Source organism: Engraulis encrasicolus, chromosome 16 (assembly GCF_034702125.1).
Source record: "Engraulis encrasicolus isolate BLACKSEA-1 chromosome 16, IST_EnEncr_1.0, whole genome shotgun sequence".
In the NCBI taxonomy this organism is placed as follows: Eukaryota; Metazoa; Chordata; class Actinopteri; order Clupeiformes; family Engraulidae; genus Engraulis; species Engraulis encrasicolus.
The window spans coordinates 45066902-45085579 of record NC_085872.1 but is presented as its reverse complement, the minus strand read 5'-3'; the positions used below and the strand labels follow the sequence as shown (position 1 = coordinate 45085579).

At 41.9% G+C, this 18678-nt stretch overlaps 1 protein-coding gene across 1 annotated transcript in view; it reads left to right on the top strand.

Moving 5' to 3' along the window:
* The window catches only part of LOC134466113 (NACHT, LRR and PYD domains-containing protein 1 homolog), a 22910-nt gene extending 6803 nt beyond the window's left edge, over nucleotides 1-16107 (top strand). The window contains exon 5 of the mRNA XM_063220009.1: nucleotides 15993-16107. Coding sequence (XP_063076079.1) covers nucleotides 15993-16107 — 115 coding nt within the window. The remainder of the gene's footprint in view (nucleotides 1-15992) is intronic.
* Nucleotides 16108-18678: the final 2571 nt, after the last annotated feature.

The window sequence follows — 18678 nt, the reverse complement described above, 5'->3', positions numbered from 1 at the left end:
GGGATCTGATTGGTCAATCTAAAGTACACAACAAATCAAATCCTGTTCTGTGTGTGTCATGGCATAGCAGAGTAGGTGGTGCTGAAGGTTACACACACACACACACACACACACACACACACACACACACACACGCACGCACGCACGCACACACACACACCTCTACATGTAAATAGAAAATAAGATTCAAGATTCAAGATTCGTTTATTACTTCTTATTATAGGTTTGAAGCCTATAAAGAATAACAATTGTTGTGTTTTTCTTGTGTCTTGTGTTTTTCTTCACTAACCATCTAGTGAAGTTTGCGGATGATACAACACTGGTGGGCCTCATCACTAAGGGCGATGAGACCCACTACAGAGAAGAAGTAGACCTGCTGGCCAGATGGTGCAAAGACAACAACCTCCTGCTGAATGTCAACAAGACCAAGGAGATTGTTGTCAACTTTCAGAGGGTCCAAAAACAACTGCCACCACTGACCATCGACGGTGATGCTGTGGAGAGAGTGAGCAGCACCAAGTTCCTTGGAGTGCACATCAGCGACGACCTCTCTTGGACCACCAACACTACATCACTGGCGAAGAAGGCCCATCAGCGTCTCTACTTCTTGCGCAAACTAAAGAAGGCAAGTGCTGCACCCTCCATCATGACAACATTCTACAGAGGAACCATAGAGAGCGTCGTGTCCAGCTGCATCACAGTGTGGGGAGGAAGCTGCACGGAGAAAAACAGGAAGACACTCCAGCGTGTTGTGAACACAGAGAAGAAGATCATTGGAGTACCACTCCCCTCCCTGCAGGACATTTACACCGCACGCCTCACCCGAAAAGCACTGATGATCATCAAAGACACAAGCCACCCTGCACACAAACTGTTCAGCCTCCTACCCTCTGGAAAGAGGTACAGGCGCCTCCGTTCCCGTACCACCAGGCTTGCAAGCAGCACGATGCATCAAGCAATCAAGATACTGAACACTCAACCCACTCTCCCTTCACTGTCAGCCTCTAGCCAGCCAGGCCACTGACAACGCTCCCCCCCCTCATCCCCACCACCATATCTGCGACTGAACATTCCACCTGCACTACTACATCTGTGACTGAACTTTCAACCTGCACTAACTCAAAACATACACCATGCACACACACACACACACACACACACACACACACACACACACACACACACACACACACACACACACACACACACACACACACACAAGCACACTGCACTTTCTGCACTAAACCCAAACATACACACACTGACACACAACTCATACTCACACACATACACACACACACACACACACACACACACACACATACACAGGTACACACACACAGACGCACACCGCACTTTCTACCTGCACTAAACACACACACACACACACACACACACACACACACACACACACACACACACACACCACACACACACACACACACACGCACGCACACACGCACACAAAACAACCCCATACAAACACACACACACACATACTGCTGCTGGTAAAACCTTTTTTTAATTATTTATTTCTTCAAATGCTACTATTACTATGTCAGAACGCTATAAAGGACTTTTAGAAAAAAGAACAACAAAATACCTCCTCTTAATGTATGTTCTCTACAAGTCTTCTGTTGTCCAGTCTTGCACTTTAAATGTCTGTATGAGCAATGTCTACGTCCATACTGTCTATGTCCATGTATGAGTACTGTCTATGTCTATACTGTCTATGTCCTTACCTAGATTAGTCTATGTCTGCATGGGAGAGCAAGAAACGCAATTTCAAATTCTTTGTATGACCAGTGCATGTAAAGAAATTGACAATAAACTTGACTTGAAGACTTGTGTCCTCAAAAAGATTTAAAAAAAAAAAAAAAAGGGAGGGGGGGTGGAAAAAAGTGCAAATAAAGTGCCTTGTTGTCTTCAGCATGAATTCAGTAATTGAACTGCTTGGTGGAAGAAACTACTTTGGAGTCTGGTAGTGTGAGACTTCAGGCTTCTGTACCGTTTCCCAGATGGCAATATGGTAAACATTTCATGGTTGGGGTGACTAGGATCAGCCGAGATCTTTTTTGCCTTCCTGATGCTCCGTCCCTCAAACAGTTCCAGTATGGAGGGTAAGTCACAGCCGCATATGTACTGAGCTGTACTGAAGAGCTCTCCTGTTGGCTTGAGAGCACACAGTAAAAATTTACAAGGATTTCAGAGTAATTTACTGTGAAATCTCACAGTTAATTACTCTGATGTTCTGGTACACTATGCTACTGTGATGGTCACACGGCACACAGCAAATTAGTCTGAAATCATTGTATCACTTGCCATTTCTCACCTAACTTGCACATCACAGTATTTTACTGTGCTCTTCAAGGATAACCAGCATGACAAAGTGATAAACTAGGAAACATCACAGTAAACTACTGTGTGGGCATCTATTGAATTAATAGTGCATTGGGGCACAACTTCAGTCATAGACAGGTTGGGCTCTTCATTACAATCACACCTTTCATTGACATTTTCAGCAAATTATTTCATTCTTATTATATGGTGTGACGTCATCGGTCGAATGCTCCATTCATTTCAACGGGGCTCCCCAACGTTCGCACGTCTGTTATTTTTCGATAACGGACGGGTTGGTCTATAACAGACCGCTGTCAATGGCAACAAGACTTTTCACTGCTAAAGCGACTTTTCAACAAGACTCTAATCAGCTGCTGTGATAGACAGCACCCGTTGTCCTGGCTACCGCTGTCAATGGCAACAAGACGTTCACTGCTAAAGCCACTGGCTTGTATACAAGTCAGTGGCTAAAGCGAATGTTTCATATCACTCCGCAGGGGGTCCGGTCTTTTGTCACTTTAATCAGCTGCTGTGATAGACAACACCTGTTGTCCTGGCTACCTAGCTGTTTCCTAGCGGTGTTCCACAACGGCACTGTTTTGTTTTGCGCAGCAACAATCTTAACATTAAATAGGCCTAGGTCTAAAGAAATGTCCCCGCCATGTGTGAATCATTTAAGTATATCCATATAATAAGCGGGTTAACTTTCGGCGAGTCGGTCGCTTTGTGGAATAGCAGCACTTCAGAGAGAACAAGACCCCTCCGCTCCGCGTCGGGGTCTAAAGATTCTCTCTGTCGTGCTGCTATTCCACGGTAGCGACCTTCTCGCCGAACGTTAACCCTTACTTAATGTCTTGTGGTATACATGTATACACCCATCATCAGTTGACTACTTTATCCCCACTCTCTGTCAAGTAACAGAAGAATGAGCTTATATATATTGGGAGATATACATGACCATCTTCATGATGGTGGGTGTGTACCACTTTAAATAGTACAACCCCTACAATAAACACAGAATATAACAAGGAGTAATATTTTGAAGCACACTTAATATATTCCTTCTAGATAAATGGCTCTCCATAAGTGCATTGCATGATGGGACACGATCTGAAGCACGTATGTCCTAAGCCCCTCCCCCTCAGGTTGCACATATTGACATGAGGAAGTGAGAAAAAAGATGACCAAGCATGGGAAGACATGTAGCAAACAAGAAGTTGATGACTAAATAGTTTGGTGTAAATGTCGATGAACTGTCTGAAGGCCCAGATTGCGCTATATGGCAGTCTTGGCCTAATGGTTAGGGAGGTGGACTTAAGTTCAGAGGGTTGCAGGTTCAAATCCCTCCGAACCCTACATTACCCTAGGGACAGCAACCATTGTTGTATATTTGTATATCACTTTGAGTAAAGGCGTCAGCCCTCAACCCAACTGACATGCCTTCCCATTGAACTTTCGCCCACTTCAAGTGTGTAACAATATCTTACTGTGAACTCACAGGGAGTTACTGGCTACTAATTGCATTCATTTCACAGTAACATACTGTGAATTCGTCATATCACAGTTAACTACTGTAAAGGCGTCAGCCTTCAACCCAACTGACATGCCTTCCCATTGAACTTTCGCCCACTTCAAGTGTGTAACAATATCTTACTGTGAACTCACAGGGAGTTACTGGCTACTAATTGCATTCATTTCACAGTAACATACTGTGACATTCTGCCATAATTTGTTACTGTGAAATCCAGAGAGACTTTTCGTCATATCACAGTTAACTACTGTGCGGTTATAACAGGTGTTTTCTTCGTCTAGGCCATGATTGGGTGCATTATGTGGCTGCCTTGGCCTAATGGTTAGGGAGGTGGACTTAAGATCAGAGAGTTGCAGGTTCTAATCCCTCCTAACCCGGCATTACCCTAGGGACAGTAACCAATGTTGCATATCTGTATGTCACTTTAGGTTGCTCCTGGCCATGATGGAGTGTAATTACTTATTGTCAGGCCTAATTAGAAGAAGGTCTATGATTGGAAATGTTGCTGGTTCTGCTTCCAATAAATGAAGTTGCAACCAATGTGCTACACAAACACTTTTTTAAGTTGGCACCTGCTAATGCCTTTGTCTTGGATGTGCACGCCAAAACTCCAGCATCCAATTTTAAATCAGAATATTGCCACCTAGTAAAAAAAATAGGCTATCTTGTGAAGTGCCATTGCACAATTGAAAGTCAAATGCTTGACATGATTGACATTGCCTACCATCAACCAGGAACAATGGTAGTGCCCAATCAATCTGTCAATTAGTACCTGCCCTCACTTGAGTATATATGACTGTTACAAGTTCATTGAATTACTTCCTGCAGCTGCCACATGCCTGATTACTCTGGTCACATGGTTAACTTTCACCTCTATATAAACTCAGACTGTCACAATGCTTGAGTTGCTTGCCGAAATGACTGGTTCGCTGGCTCTCTGTCCGGCTTGTTGGTTAGTGAGCTAACTGACCGACCAACTGACTGTTTGTTGGCCAGCTGGTTGGCTGGCTAACTGACTCTTTTGGTTGACTGTATGGCTGGTTTGTTAGCTGGCTAGCCATACAACTGACTTGTTTGTTGGTTAGTTGGCTGACTAACTGAGTGTTAGTTGGTTAGCCGGCTCTTTGGCTGGCTAGCTGACAACTGACTTTTTTGGTTGGCTGGTGGACTGGTTTGTTGGCTGGCTTGCTATTTAGTTGGTAGTGAGTATTGTGGTAGCAGGTACCCTTTTTGGTGTGTTGCTTACTTGATTAAGAAATTTCAGGATTGTCTAATTATGCTCAACTAGAGTATTCTATGCACACTGGTTAATTTACTCTCATCCAGGAGATAGCAATTACTAAGTGGTAATAATTCTGCACATCCTGCAGAAACTTGAATTTCTCTGTGGTTATGGATAGTTTGGATGTTGGATAGTATGGATAGTTTTTGTCTATCAATACAAGAGAACAGTGTGATGGACTGGTTCCATGCCACAGTTGTCTCAGTCATGGTGGGGAATGGGAGGTGCCACAATAACATGGTAGCTACCTCTTTTGTGGTGATGAATGGAGGGGCGGGATCATGGTAGTGTGGGTAGGGTGACAGTAACTTACTGTGGTGTGGCCACAGTAAACTACTGTGAGAAGATCACAGTAAACTGTGAGGATGGCCACAGGGAATTACTGGCTACTAATTGCATTCATTTCACAGTAGTTTACTGTGACATCACAGGAATATTTTTTACTGTGCAATTCCCATACCATGCAATAATGGTCCCTGTCAGAATGCTGTCAATGGTGCCTCTGTAAAACGACCTCAGGATCTTGGGTCTCATCCCAAACTTTCTCAATCGTCTGAGGTGGTACAGACGTTGCTGGCTTTTTTTAACAATGCGCTGTGTGTGACTGTCCCAGGTGAGGTCCTCTGAGATGGTAACGCCAAGGAATTTAAAGTCTCTCACCCTCTCCACTGTCTCACCGTTGATGTTAATGGTTTCAAACTGGTGTTCTTTCCTCCTGAAGTCAACTATTAATTCTTTTGTCTTGGACACATTTAGAGACAAGTTGTTTCCTCTACACCACTCCATGAGGTTGTTTATCTCTTTCCTGTAGGCTGTTTCATCATTGTTTGTGATTAAACCGATAACAGTGGTATCATCTGCAAACTTGATGATGGTGTTGTTGTTGTGTATAGCCACACAGTCATGCTATATAGAGAGTAGAGGAGAGGGCTCAGAACGCAACCTTGCGGAGCTCCCGTGCTGATGGTCAAGGAGGATGATGTGATGGAGCCCATTCTCACCACCTGTTTCCGTGCTGAGAGGAAGTCTAGTATCCAGCTGCAAAGGCCACTGTGAATTCCTAGACTCTGGAGTTTGTCGTCGAGTATGCTGGGGACAATGGTGTTAAAGGCTGAGCTGTAGTCCACAAACAGCATCCTTACATAGGTGTCTTTTTTCTCCAGGTGTGTTAGGGAGGTGTGTAGTGCGCTGGTGATGGCATAATCAGTTGATCTGTTCTGTCTGTAAACTAATCAATAACCACCACTAGATGTCACTGTTGACCTTGAGACACGTGGAATCCAACCCTACAAGAGTGGATACATGTGTAGACATCTGGGGCCTATCTCAGGATGTGCGTGTGCAAGAAAATATTCAGATTTATAAAGCATGGCGCACGCACGTTCCACGTCGATTTCCCTTTATAAATCCCAACTGACTCTGAAGTTGCGGCAAATGTGCGCACCTGTGGACACACACATAATTATCTATGAATATTCAGTGAAACGCCCAAAATGAATATTTATATCTGTGGACGGCGTGCGGAAAGCAGACGAGATAGCCTATTTACCACATGTGGAGCAAACAGTTTTATTAGATAGGCCTAGAGAACGTTGGGCAAAGTGGAGCGGTTAAGTTTGGGAAGTCGTAGGCTACAAAAATAAAACCTTGAATTGCAGCATGTGGATGGTTATGTTGACAAAAATCACGCTATACCAGAAGTAAAAAATAAATAAAATAAGGATGGCATGGACATGAACCTGCCAAGTCATGGACATGTAGGCTAGTATTAATTGAGTTGTGAACAAAGGGAAAAATAGCTGCGTCAAGGAAACATCTCACATGGCATGTCCCCATGTGAAATTCACCGGTAGAAAATCTATTCACTGTCTCATCGCACCTCATATGCACCGGGTTTAAACTTTTTTCAACAATTGCCGTTGGTCACTGCGCGCAGCTGTCTGCTTTCAGTTCAAAGCGACGCCCCAACTATCGAGCGACATATCCACAGACAGCATGATAGGCCTATATGGGCATTTTCTAGTCTGTATTTATTAAATGTGTGTATTATAAACGTACATTAGTCTATCAGTGTATAAGGCCAGCTGTCAAATGCACACCTCTGCTTTGATGACGAATAACCGCATGGAAAAGAAATGACATGCAACAAGAGAAACGAAGCTGTCCATTAGTAGGCTATGGCACTTGCGCTTGCCTGTATGGCTGAGAAAATCAACCATTACAGATGCACTTGGGACTCGAGCAGATGATTCTGCAACTGGCTTAAATGTTGACGTAATTCCTTGCAGACTCGGAACACTTTATAGCCTACCGATACGATTATAGCCCGATACTGGAAAGGTCCGTGGTTATTGTTAATAAAATGTAGGGTATTTCCAAATGTAACGTAGGCCTATCCTAAACGTACAATTTGAAGCGTCTATTACATGCATGTGGCTATGGATAGGCCAGGTAGGCCTACTTATTATTTTCCACCATTACCAAACAACAAACAACCGCGTTTTCGTTGCGAACTGGATTAACTAATGTTAAAGTGGCTATCGTGACACGTGACCTTTGGTTTTTTCTTCAACCAATTTCGGGTCGTTCTTCCAGCTACCTCCCGAGGTCGCGCTTTCCGCGTTTGGTCTTTTGTTTAGTGCCTACGCATGGGTCAAACTTTGCGTGGAGCTGCGCATGTTTACCGCCAAGTTCTTTTTCTATAAATACCAAACCTTGCGGTGAACTTGGCGTGCGCAGTCTTTTGTGCGTACGCACCCGCTATAAATAAGGCCCCTAGAGTGTTAATGGATAACAACTATGCCTATAGGTCCGTGTATCATCTGATCATTCAATTATTCCATTCAATCTGGCAAACGGAAAACGAAATAACGACTCCATATTTTGTTTTCCCGTTTTTCCATATGGGCAAAAAATGGGGAGTTATGTTGATTTCCCTTTCCCCAACTCAAAACAGAACAAGTAATAAACGAGAAAACCAAAACGAAATAACAACTCTAATTTACGATTATTGGTCCCATTTCCCGCGGTGCTTTTCTATTGCTCGCATAAGTAAGACACAATAGTGCACAAGTTGCTACCAAACGCGCTGCTTTACGCATTTCCCCGAGGCCTATAATCAGCATTGAGAGTAAATAGAATGGAGGCCAAAATTCTATTTCATTGCCAAGCCAAGTTGGAGCCAAGGTTGGACCCAAAAAGACCAAAAAATGGCCAAATCCCATTCATTCCTATGAGAGACATAAAACCCTGTATCTCCCTTAACGGATCAGACCCTCCCGCGCAAATATAGCTATTAACTGAAGATGACCAGCTAGATTTTTGTACAGTGGCAGTTTTTACTACATCCTTTGAATATCCTAAATGTACATATTTTCCATTCTTTTCGAAATTAACATGATGCATAGCCAACTGCATGTGTTTGCAGTGCACCTGTTACTAAGCAAAGAGCACTGTGTGGGTAAATGTAGAGTCTAACTTCACCTTTGGCTCAGCTTCCACACACAAAAGACACAAGAGCAGTTCTACATCGCCCACAATAAATGAAAGTAATTCAGTTACTTACTCAATTTCGTGTAGATCTTCACACATGACAACACTATTCCAGCGAGCTGACTGAGGCGAACGGCTCTCTGGCTTTGAAACTTTCCGGCTTCTTCTTGTCTTAGAAAGTGGTGCACTAGCGCCACCTCAGGACTGGAGGCCACCCCAGACACAACTTAATCATGTTCATTCAAAGCATTAGAAACATGCAAATTCAGCAGTCTCCAAGAACACATTATCCTTATTTGATGAAATCATGTTTACTCAAGGAATGTTAATGAATCGTTTTGCATCTATTTACTTTATATAGGTTAATTCAAAGACCCGCCATTCCCTGTTTTTTCAGTGTACCTATCTTTTAGAACACCATGGGACACCTCCCTGGTTTTGGATGCGTTACGCATGGCCCAATTTAAACGTGGACCTGAAGTGTCTTTCCATTAAGATGATAGTCCCTCGCTCTGACCACTAACCTACCCTCCCAAGCGAGTCGGGTGAGTTAGGCCTACATGTTACATGTGCTGTCTGTCAACCCAGACTGCGCGCAATTTGCCCCAAATGGCACCATGGTCAACTTGCATCTCGCGTTTGTGCCCGAGGTCACACACGGACTGACGTGCCGTGAGAGACAGAGTGCAGCCTGTAATACACGCCATTATCTAAACTCTCTTCCTCGATTTGCGCTTGTGGAATGGAATGGCCCTTCGCAGACACTTCCCTGGAGAAAACAGTTTCCACCCTGCCAGCCAAGGCAGAACAATATTGGTGGACATTTCTTCATTCAACATCCCAATTGAAATGACGCCTTGTGACATCACGAGGCTCTAGCGCCTCCACGAGACCATGGGAAGGCTAATGTACCGTGAACAATAAAGAAAACCAATACACGCAAATTACTGTTAAAATTTCGTTTTGGTTTCCCTGTTTATGATTTGTTCTGTTTTAGGTTGAAAAACGAAAACAAACATCAATCCCCAATGTTTTGCTCATACTAAAAAACAGGAAAACGAAATTGTTGGAGTAATTATACATAAGTTATCCACTTTCACTAACTCACCTTCGCTAACTGGCCCAGGCTTTAAGTCAGGGCATATGTGTGTGCGTATATTCTGAATCTGTCATTGTTTTTGCTCTGTGCCTGCAAGCCAGAGAGAGAGAGAGAGAGCAGGAATGTTCTTCAACTGTAGAAAGGACAAGGTCACATTCAGTCTGTTTCAACTAAATAACAAGATATTCTGCTAAGAAATATGCTACTGTGTAAACTGGTATTCTGCTAAGAAATATGCTACTGTGTAAACTGGTTTCAACTGGTTTAGCTAATTACCCCTCCCCTTAGACCAATTGAAACCGAAATTGTAACTAGGGCTATCCTTCAATAAAATGTAAGGAGAAAGGAGGCTGTTTTCAGAGTGAGCTTGGACATTGTAACTGAAGCAGTCTCCTGGCCACCCTCCTTGCAAGTTTTGAATTTAACTCAAGTTCTCTGTGACTCTTCTGTACAGGTTATTAGAGATAAATGTTGGTAGCTTAAACCTAACAGAATATTGCATCCTTTTTTTGTTTTTCCGTTTGCCAAATTGAATGGAATAATTGAATGATCGGATGATACACGGACCCCTATGGTAGCTATGCGTTTCAGCTGCAAACCAGTCTTCAGCAGTGCAAACTTTGTTGTAATGCAATTTAATGTTACAATGTATTAAATGTTATGTGATGTACTATATTTAATATGCTTCAAAATATGGCCAAAAAAAGTCCAACGCAGGGCCACCACTGTACACTAGAACAAAGATCAACACACAAAAATGTGTAATTAGAGAGAGATTAGTAGAGTAGTAGAGTAGAGTACATTTATTAATCCAGAGGGAAATTTAGGTGTCTGGCAGCTTACACACAAATATGAAACTTACACAAAGCCTACACACGCGCACGGACGCACGCAAACACACATAGCCTACACCATACAGCTTACATAGATATATAAATACAAAACATACTATCAGACCAACTACATATTATTGTTAACCAAGATCACATTACACTACATAATGTTAAAAACATGCATGTAGAGCAGGGGTAGGCAATTAGTGGTCCGCCAGGAATTATATTTGGATCACTAGATGCCGCAAATAGCAGTGCAGTGTAGTGAGTGCAGTCAAATAGCCCAATTGAGAAAAAAAATGCAGTCAGTATTAGTTCCATGCTTCTTTGTCCTACATTCGGAATCAATTTTTGGTTGCATGGCTACTGACAACTAAATTTTGCATCGATATAGCTAATGAAACATGTTGTAACAATGTTGCACCAATAGTGATAACAGTATCGGCCGAGGCCCCGATATTGCACTAAAATGGTGGTATCGGTATCGGCAAGTACCAACAAATGGGGCACCGATACCATTTACAGATGTTCATATGACACTTGAACACAGCCTTGAACTTAGTTATATTATATCAGAAGTATTTAAATGTATAAAAAGTTCTACTAGATTATTACATTTGTAAAGCATTAGTTTTTTTCCTGTTTCACAAAGGTAGGCAGCAGCCTGATAAAGCCATGATAGCAATGATGTCACATCGGAGTAGTAGCCTATGCAGCTCTTCATATATATGTGATGTGATCTGGGAAAACCCTTCACATGGTGGGATTTTACATTTTTGAGATATCATTACCATTTGAAAGTCAATTTCAAGCTCTTTCCAACGGTGTTTTCGTTATTTTCACATCTTGTCTCTATTAAATGTTATACTTACCCAAAGTCAACTTAGTCGTTTGGAGGAATTCTGAGAAAAAACACTCTAAAGGTTGGGTATGGAGATTGTGGCCAGAGGAGGTATTGCAACTATGCAAGGCGGTTGTGGCCAGAGAAGGTATTGCAACTATGCAAGGCACTTGTGGCCAGAGTAGGTATTGCAACTATTTTTTCTTTGATTTATTTACGTAATGTGTTTAGTTTTGAGTTTGAGTCAAAGAAACAACTAAGGAAACAAAAAAAAAATCCTTGTTTCAGCACAGCATGGATAGCACATTATTATGGATAATTATTATGATCATAGTAATTATTATTAATAATATTATAGTTATTGGGATACTGCATAATTGAGCCATTCTAAGTACTTGGGACACTCTTATCCCCAAAGGAGACATTAGTATAGTTAGCTTTTCATTCAGTGCTTGGTTGTCATTATCATCTTTCGTTCATTAGTTTGTAAGAATAGTTGTATTCCACCTCAACTCAATGTGATGTTCCTAGACTCCCACTGTGTAGTAATTGATTTCTTTGCATAACTGTAATACAGCATAGACCTCATGATTATAAAAGCAGGATCTCAGCTCTTCCTTTGTCAGGTAACTATCTTGAATTTGGACCATTAACGCGTTTTGGAAGCAGTGTAGCGTCCTCATACGATGCTCCGGTTGCCTCACTGATGGTGGGAAATACGGGCAGGACAGTTTTTTGGTCAAGGTCCCTCTTAAAGATTAGTCTCCTCCTTCTGTATTGTCTCTAGTTGAATTTTGCTCTCATCCATGACCATAGCACAGCCCCACCCCCCTAACCATCACCCTAACTGAAGTAGCTCATCATAGAACTAGGCTCCGCCCCCAGTCCCACACCATAATTGGATTAGTTAGGGTAAGGGATATGTCCAATGGAGTGATTGGTCATTATATGGAATTCTCAAATTACATAAAGTCCATTATTTACCTTGGACTTTGTATAACATGCATATAAAAGTGTTTTGTATATAGCGGAGCTGTAATTCAGGTTTACAAATAAGTTGAACCTTGATGAGTCACTAGGCTGAATTGCAGCTCTTTCAATCATTGATGATTATCACCATCAGAAAAATACATCCCAGAAACAATACCTGAATGAAAGCAAAATTTAAAGAATTCATTAATCTCATTTATTTATCTTCAGTAAATTTGTAATCCAATGGCACTACTTCTGAGGACAACAAAACACTGGAAAAAAAAATATTGTTTGATGCAACACACCAAGAGTAGGACTAGCACATTGCACTTGGTTTTGATATTCAGATTATTATTATTATTATTATTATAGTAAATAACAGAAGGCTACTCATCAAACACTACCTACCACATGCCTGTTAATTTCAAATCGGCTGAATGAATGTAATTTCATTACTTTTCACTATAGGCCTATGGGGTCTTCCATGTTTTTTTTTTGGTCTCCCAGACCCCCAAACTGCTGGCTAACGAATGTAATTTCATTATTTTTCACTAGGCCTATAGGCCTGTTTTTTTTTCTCCCAGAGACACCCAAAATGCTGGCTAACTGTGGGTCGTCTATAGGCTACATACTGGCCTGTGTGTATAGAATCATTTCAAATTAAATTGTCTATTCATTGATTCGTCATGTATAGTCATGTAGCCTCAAACAAGAGAAAAGGGAATGCTTCACTGGGCCCTCTGTCCAGTTAGTAGTCATGTAGCCTATTCGTAATTTACTGCCCAACTTTTGCCATTTTTAAATAGGTTCCTAAAGCATTCCATCGGGTAAAGAAACGAATGACGCGTAGGCCTATTGGACCAGCCATTTCACTGTTTCGGGTATGAAGCGAAAATATCAGCAAAAACTTTTCAGGTGTCGCGGAAAAGTGCAACGAGCTCCCTGCTCGGATGTAAAATATGGTTTTGCGCGATTCCAAAACACCAGCTGCACGCAAAAAAACAAACATAGCCTACATCGTGCCTCTGAATACTTGTAGTAGGCTACACAGGGCGATGAAGACCGCTTTGTTTTTACCCTCTGCCGCAGGCAGCACAGACGTAACAGAAGAGAAAAGGTTTTCTCCGCGCTTATCTTCTTCACTATCACGCGCATCGCTTGAAAGGACTTGAGGTGATTTGAAATACTCGGAATACTTGTAGTAGGCTACACAGGGCGGTGAAGACCGCTTTGTTTTTTACCCTCTGCCGCAGGCAGCACAGACATAACAGAAGAGAAAAGGTTTTCTCCGCGCTTATCTTCTTCACCGTCTCGCGCATTGCTTGAAATGAATTAGGTGATTTGAAAGACTGGGGTGAAAGTCACCGGTGCATCTCAGTTTGACTTTGAAAATTGACTGTTGAAGATGTCTTTACTGAACCCATTAGTGAGGCAAGACATAAATGCATAGGTAGCCTATACTTTTTTCAACATATGAGATGATCCAGTGACGCTTCTACAGTGTTAGGAAACCAGTTGACCAAAACCACGACACTCAATTCAGCACAGCGTATTATGACAAAGTGTGTACCAGCGCGGCAAAAGAATGAATCTTTTCGCCATGCGCTGCCTCGGAATAGTGGGCCTACAAGACCACTTTTGACCCTCTGCAGCAGGCAGCACAAAAATAGAGAGGAGAAAAGTTTTTCATCGCGCTCTTCTGTCCGGTGCGTCGCGGTAAATGACTGACAGTTAAACGTCACCGAGTATCTCAGACTCTGGAAACGGACTGCTGAAGACTTGTTAGCTGAACACATTCATTGGGCACGGTTCTAAATAAAAGCATTTTAATCTTCCACATCTGAGATGATCCGATGAGGCGTCTTTAAATTACAGAAACCTAACAAGCCCTGTCTTGACCACCTCTACATCTTTCAATTCAGCACCGTTTATTATGACAACAAGTAGGAAACAGCGCAGTAAATTAAAATTTTCCTAATAGATAAATCACACGGGCGCTTTAGTTTAAGGTTTGCATGTGAGCTATCCAATCAAAAAATGAAATCTACATTCCAGTGCCGTTTAGTAGCCTAATCGCAGTTGTAGCGATAAACTGCAAGAGGCACATGCGGCTGGAGTTGATAAGCACAGGGCTCGACGGCCTCCGATCCACGGAGAGGTGTTGCCTACTGTTTGTATTCATTGTTCCTTCTTTCTTTGGACCTATAACTTGAGGGAAAACTCTGCTTCATCGAGACAGAAGGCGTTTTCAACTGCTCAGAGGCGCTGACAATGAGTCAGTGAATAGGCCTACACATGTGTAAATTCTGAGCCTTCAAGTCTACAAGCTCTGATGTCTTTCCCTCAACCTCGCGCGCCCCTGCGCTACAAGCGTAGTCAGCACGTTGGCTGCGCAGGCAGACTGCTCACGGCTGCCTCCCTTCTCACCACACATCGGGCCATTTCAATCTTAATTTTAACACATTAAAACAGCGATTTCAGACCAAATATATTCAGAGATGATAGACAAGATGTTAAACAACAATACTTTAATGAAAAACCGATTTCAGGAAAACATTGCATCTCGACCTATTTTCGCTGTTTCCTGAGAAACAGCCAGCGCGACATCCGACGGGTTTTCCCAGATCGCATCACATATACTGTATATAAAATTCAAACAGAGTAGTATCTGTATGGTATCGGTATCGGCCGATACTACACAGTCGGGTATCGGTATCAAGGCCAAACAAATGGTATCAATGCAACACTAGTAACAATTAACAACTGCAGTTGTATTAGTTACGGCAGAAATTAACTGCATTCATGTTAAATAACATTTATTTCTAATATAATAGAAAAAAACCTTTTATACCAGTAGAAACTAGAAAGCCAAGGCCATAGCCGACCCACGATGCCCTTGTCAGATTTTTCTTTGTCCTGCATCTAAACCTAATTATCTACCCCTGATGTGGAGCTTACATACTATACTTAAAATACTATATATTTCCTCCAAAATCATTATTATACGTAGACCTACATGAAGTATATTTTGTGTGATAGAAAATCTGCCTATGACGGTACATGCACACAGGGACGGCACGTTTCCTTAACGTCTCCGTGAGCAGTGTGAGTCCGAGAGGTTTGCGGGCTGCCTTGCACACTGCACAGTCAATGTCCACGTTATATCCACGGACAGCAGCCATTCATTTTCAATGGAGCCAGCACATTGAACGCGGACGTCCGCGAAGGAAAATAGACTCGAGTTCTATTTTCAAGGAACAACGTGGACATGTCCGGGCGGTGTTTTTATGTATTCTAACAGTTTTGGACTGATAACGGACACGTTTTGTGGACGTACAGTGGATGTCTGCGCTGTTGGTGTGAATGCAGCGTGATACCCCTCCTTGCAGTCTCTCCTTGACGTGGAGTCCTACACCATCAGTAGGGTTGTTTGATCTGCTTGGCTGGAGCCTGTACCATGTTTGCACTTTGTTTACAATCTTTTCTCTTTCCTTCAAAGTGTACGTTAGTGAAAATTTCAGTGTCAAATCTGGACAATACCCTACTTCATTAGTGCCGTTTTATCGCAGAATTTCTGTGTCCGTTCCGTGTGTGGCCCACAGCAACCTGTATCCTAGGGCCCCTGGCCATGTTAATCTGGCCCTGGTCATTGGGGTTCAGAATCAGAGGAAGTGCAGGGAGATGAAGGCCCTCTTGGTGGATGGCACACTGTGGTAGAGGTAGAATTGAGAGTGTTTCACCTGACATACTGTATATTGACCCCCCATTCTAAATATGAATTAGTTACCTCAGACACATACATGTATTAACCCTATAAGAGTATATCACCTGAGGCATATTAGAATGTGCAGAATTTGGACCTGTTCTCGTTGTATGGATTGAGAGTGTAATTACAGGAAATGACCAGTACTTTGGAGGAGCATAGTGTGTTTCAGAAAATACCAAAATTAATTAATTATTCATCCATTATCCAGACCTGCATTGTTATTTGCAAAGACACCAACAAATCACTCAGCAGGATAAAAAACGGAGGCCTACATACAGTGGTGCTCATATGTTTACATACCCCAGCAGAATATACGCTTTCTCTGCGATTTCTCACCAAATATGAAGGATTACACAAAACCTTTTTTTGACTCGTTGCTAGTGACTGGCTTAAGATATTTATTAGCATTTTTTTGTGTTTACTTTTTCAAAAGCATGATAACAACCCAAACTACCCAAATGACCCTCTTCAAAAGTTTACATACCCTAGTTTCTGATGCTGAATATGGCCCTGTTTAACATCAGGGACCGCTCTAAATTGTTTGTGGTAGTTGTGGATAAGGCTCTTAATGTTCTCAGATGACAAAACAGCACATTCTTCCTGGCAGAATGGTTATTTCCTATAATATATTTGGGTGTCTTGCTGGAACCTCACATTTGAGGTTTCCCCTGAGTGGCTCAATGATGTTGAGATCAGGAGAGTGAGATGGTCGCTCAGAAACCTTCATTTTATTCTATCTGAAGCTAAGGACGGGTTGATTAGGCTTTCTGTGTCGAAATATTGTCATGTTGGCACTGTTGGAATTTCAATTCAGAAATGCAATATGAGGGGGTTTGGTTGGAATCAAGCCATTGGGCAAGGGAATCATTGCATTGCAATGATCATTGCAAGGGAAATTGTTCAGGAGGCATAGGACAACCAAAAAATAACTTTAGGTGAAATATAGGACAACATGAAAAAATGTTTTAAACTGTACAGCAAAGAGGCACTTGAGGAAAGATGGGCTGTTGGGGGTTGCCAGGAGAAAGTCATTACTACAAAAATGCAAACATGTTATTTTGCATATGATACACCAAATAGCATAGTGAGAAGCATCAGAATGCCTGTGACAAAGTCATTTGGATAAATTAGATCAATATGGAACTTTTTTCAGCCACTATTAACAGTACCATTTGGAGAACAGTCAACGGAGCCTAAGATGAAAGTTACCATGCCCTTCTGTGAAACATGGTCATGGACCACTGTTGTCATGGGGACATTTGAGTTACAAATGCACTATACTTTTGGTCCATACTCGCAGAATGATGAATACATTGCCCTGTGGAAAATAGTGGAGGAAACTTGACACTCATCAGCCTTGAAACTGCACATGGTCCATTGTTTGGACATGCCAACATGACAATATTTCAACACAGAAAGCCAAATCAACCCGTCATTAGCTTCGGAAAGAATAAAATGAAGTTTTTGAGTGACCGGCTTACTGTCCTGATCTCAACATCATTGAGCCATTCAGGGGAAACCTCAAATGTGAGGTTCCAGCAAGACACCCAATAATTTTATAGGAAACAACCATTCTGCCAGGAAGAATGTGCTGTTTTGTCATCTGAGAACATTAAGAGCCTTATCCACAGCTACCACAAACAATTTAGAGCGGTCCCTGATGTTAAACAGGGCCATATTCAGCATCAGAAACTAGGGTATGTAAACTTTTGAACAGGGTCATTTGGGTAGTTTGGGTTGTGATCATGCTTTTGAAAGAGTAAACACAGAAGATTGCTAATAAATATCTTAAGCCAGTCACTAGCAATGAGTGAAAAAAAGGTTTTGTGCAATCCTTTGTGAGAAATTGCCAAGAAAGCGTATATTCTGATAGGGTATGTAAACATACGAGCACCACTGTATTTCTGACGTCACTTTTATTCTTTTTTTTCTTGTAAAACAGACAGAGCTGCTTAGAAGTGTAAGAACAAAATCTTGAGTCATGGGGAGTCACAAGGAAAATAGCAAAGTATTGAAAGTATTTATCAATCAAAATAACATTTTTATTACAATTTATGTACAGTATGTATGTTTTATGATGATTTCCCATGACAAAAGGCAAGACAGCATGAAAGGGAGGCATCATATTACTAGTGTTTACACGTAGAGACTTCAACCACAACCATTTTTCATCTAACAGTGAGAGATAGATATGAAATTGAACCACATTTGTTGATACATGTAGAGAGTGTTAAGAGATGAATTGGATATAGATTATTATATGTCATTAGATGCAGATAAATGGTTCTAGTCCAGACAGACACTATGTGGCAGGAGTGTATACAAGAGTGTAGAGACATCTAGAGCCTTGGTCTCCAAACAAAGGCCTGCGGGCCAAATCAAATCAAAACATAAATGTGTGTGATTTTCCATCACTTAAACTTCAGTGGGTTATATCTCTCCAAAGTATTCACAGAGAGTTAGATCTTATGCTAACAGTCCCATACCAGACAGTGACATGGAGGGAAAACAGAAAAGCGAAA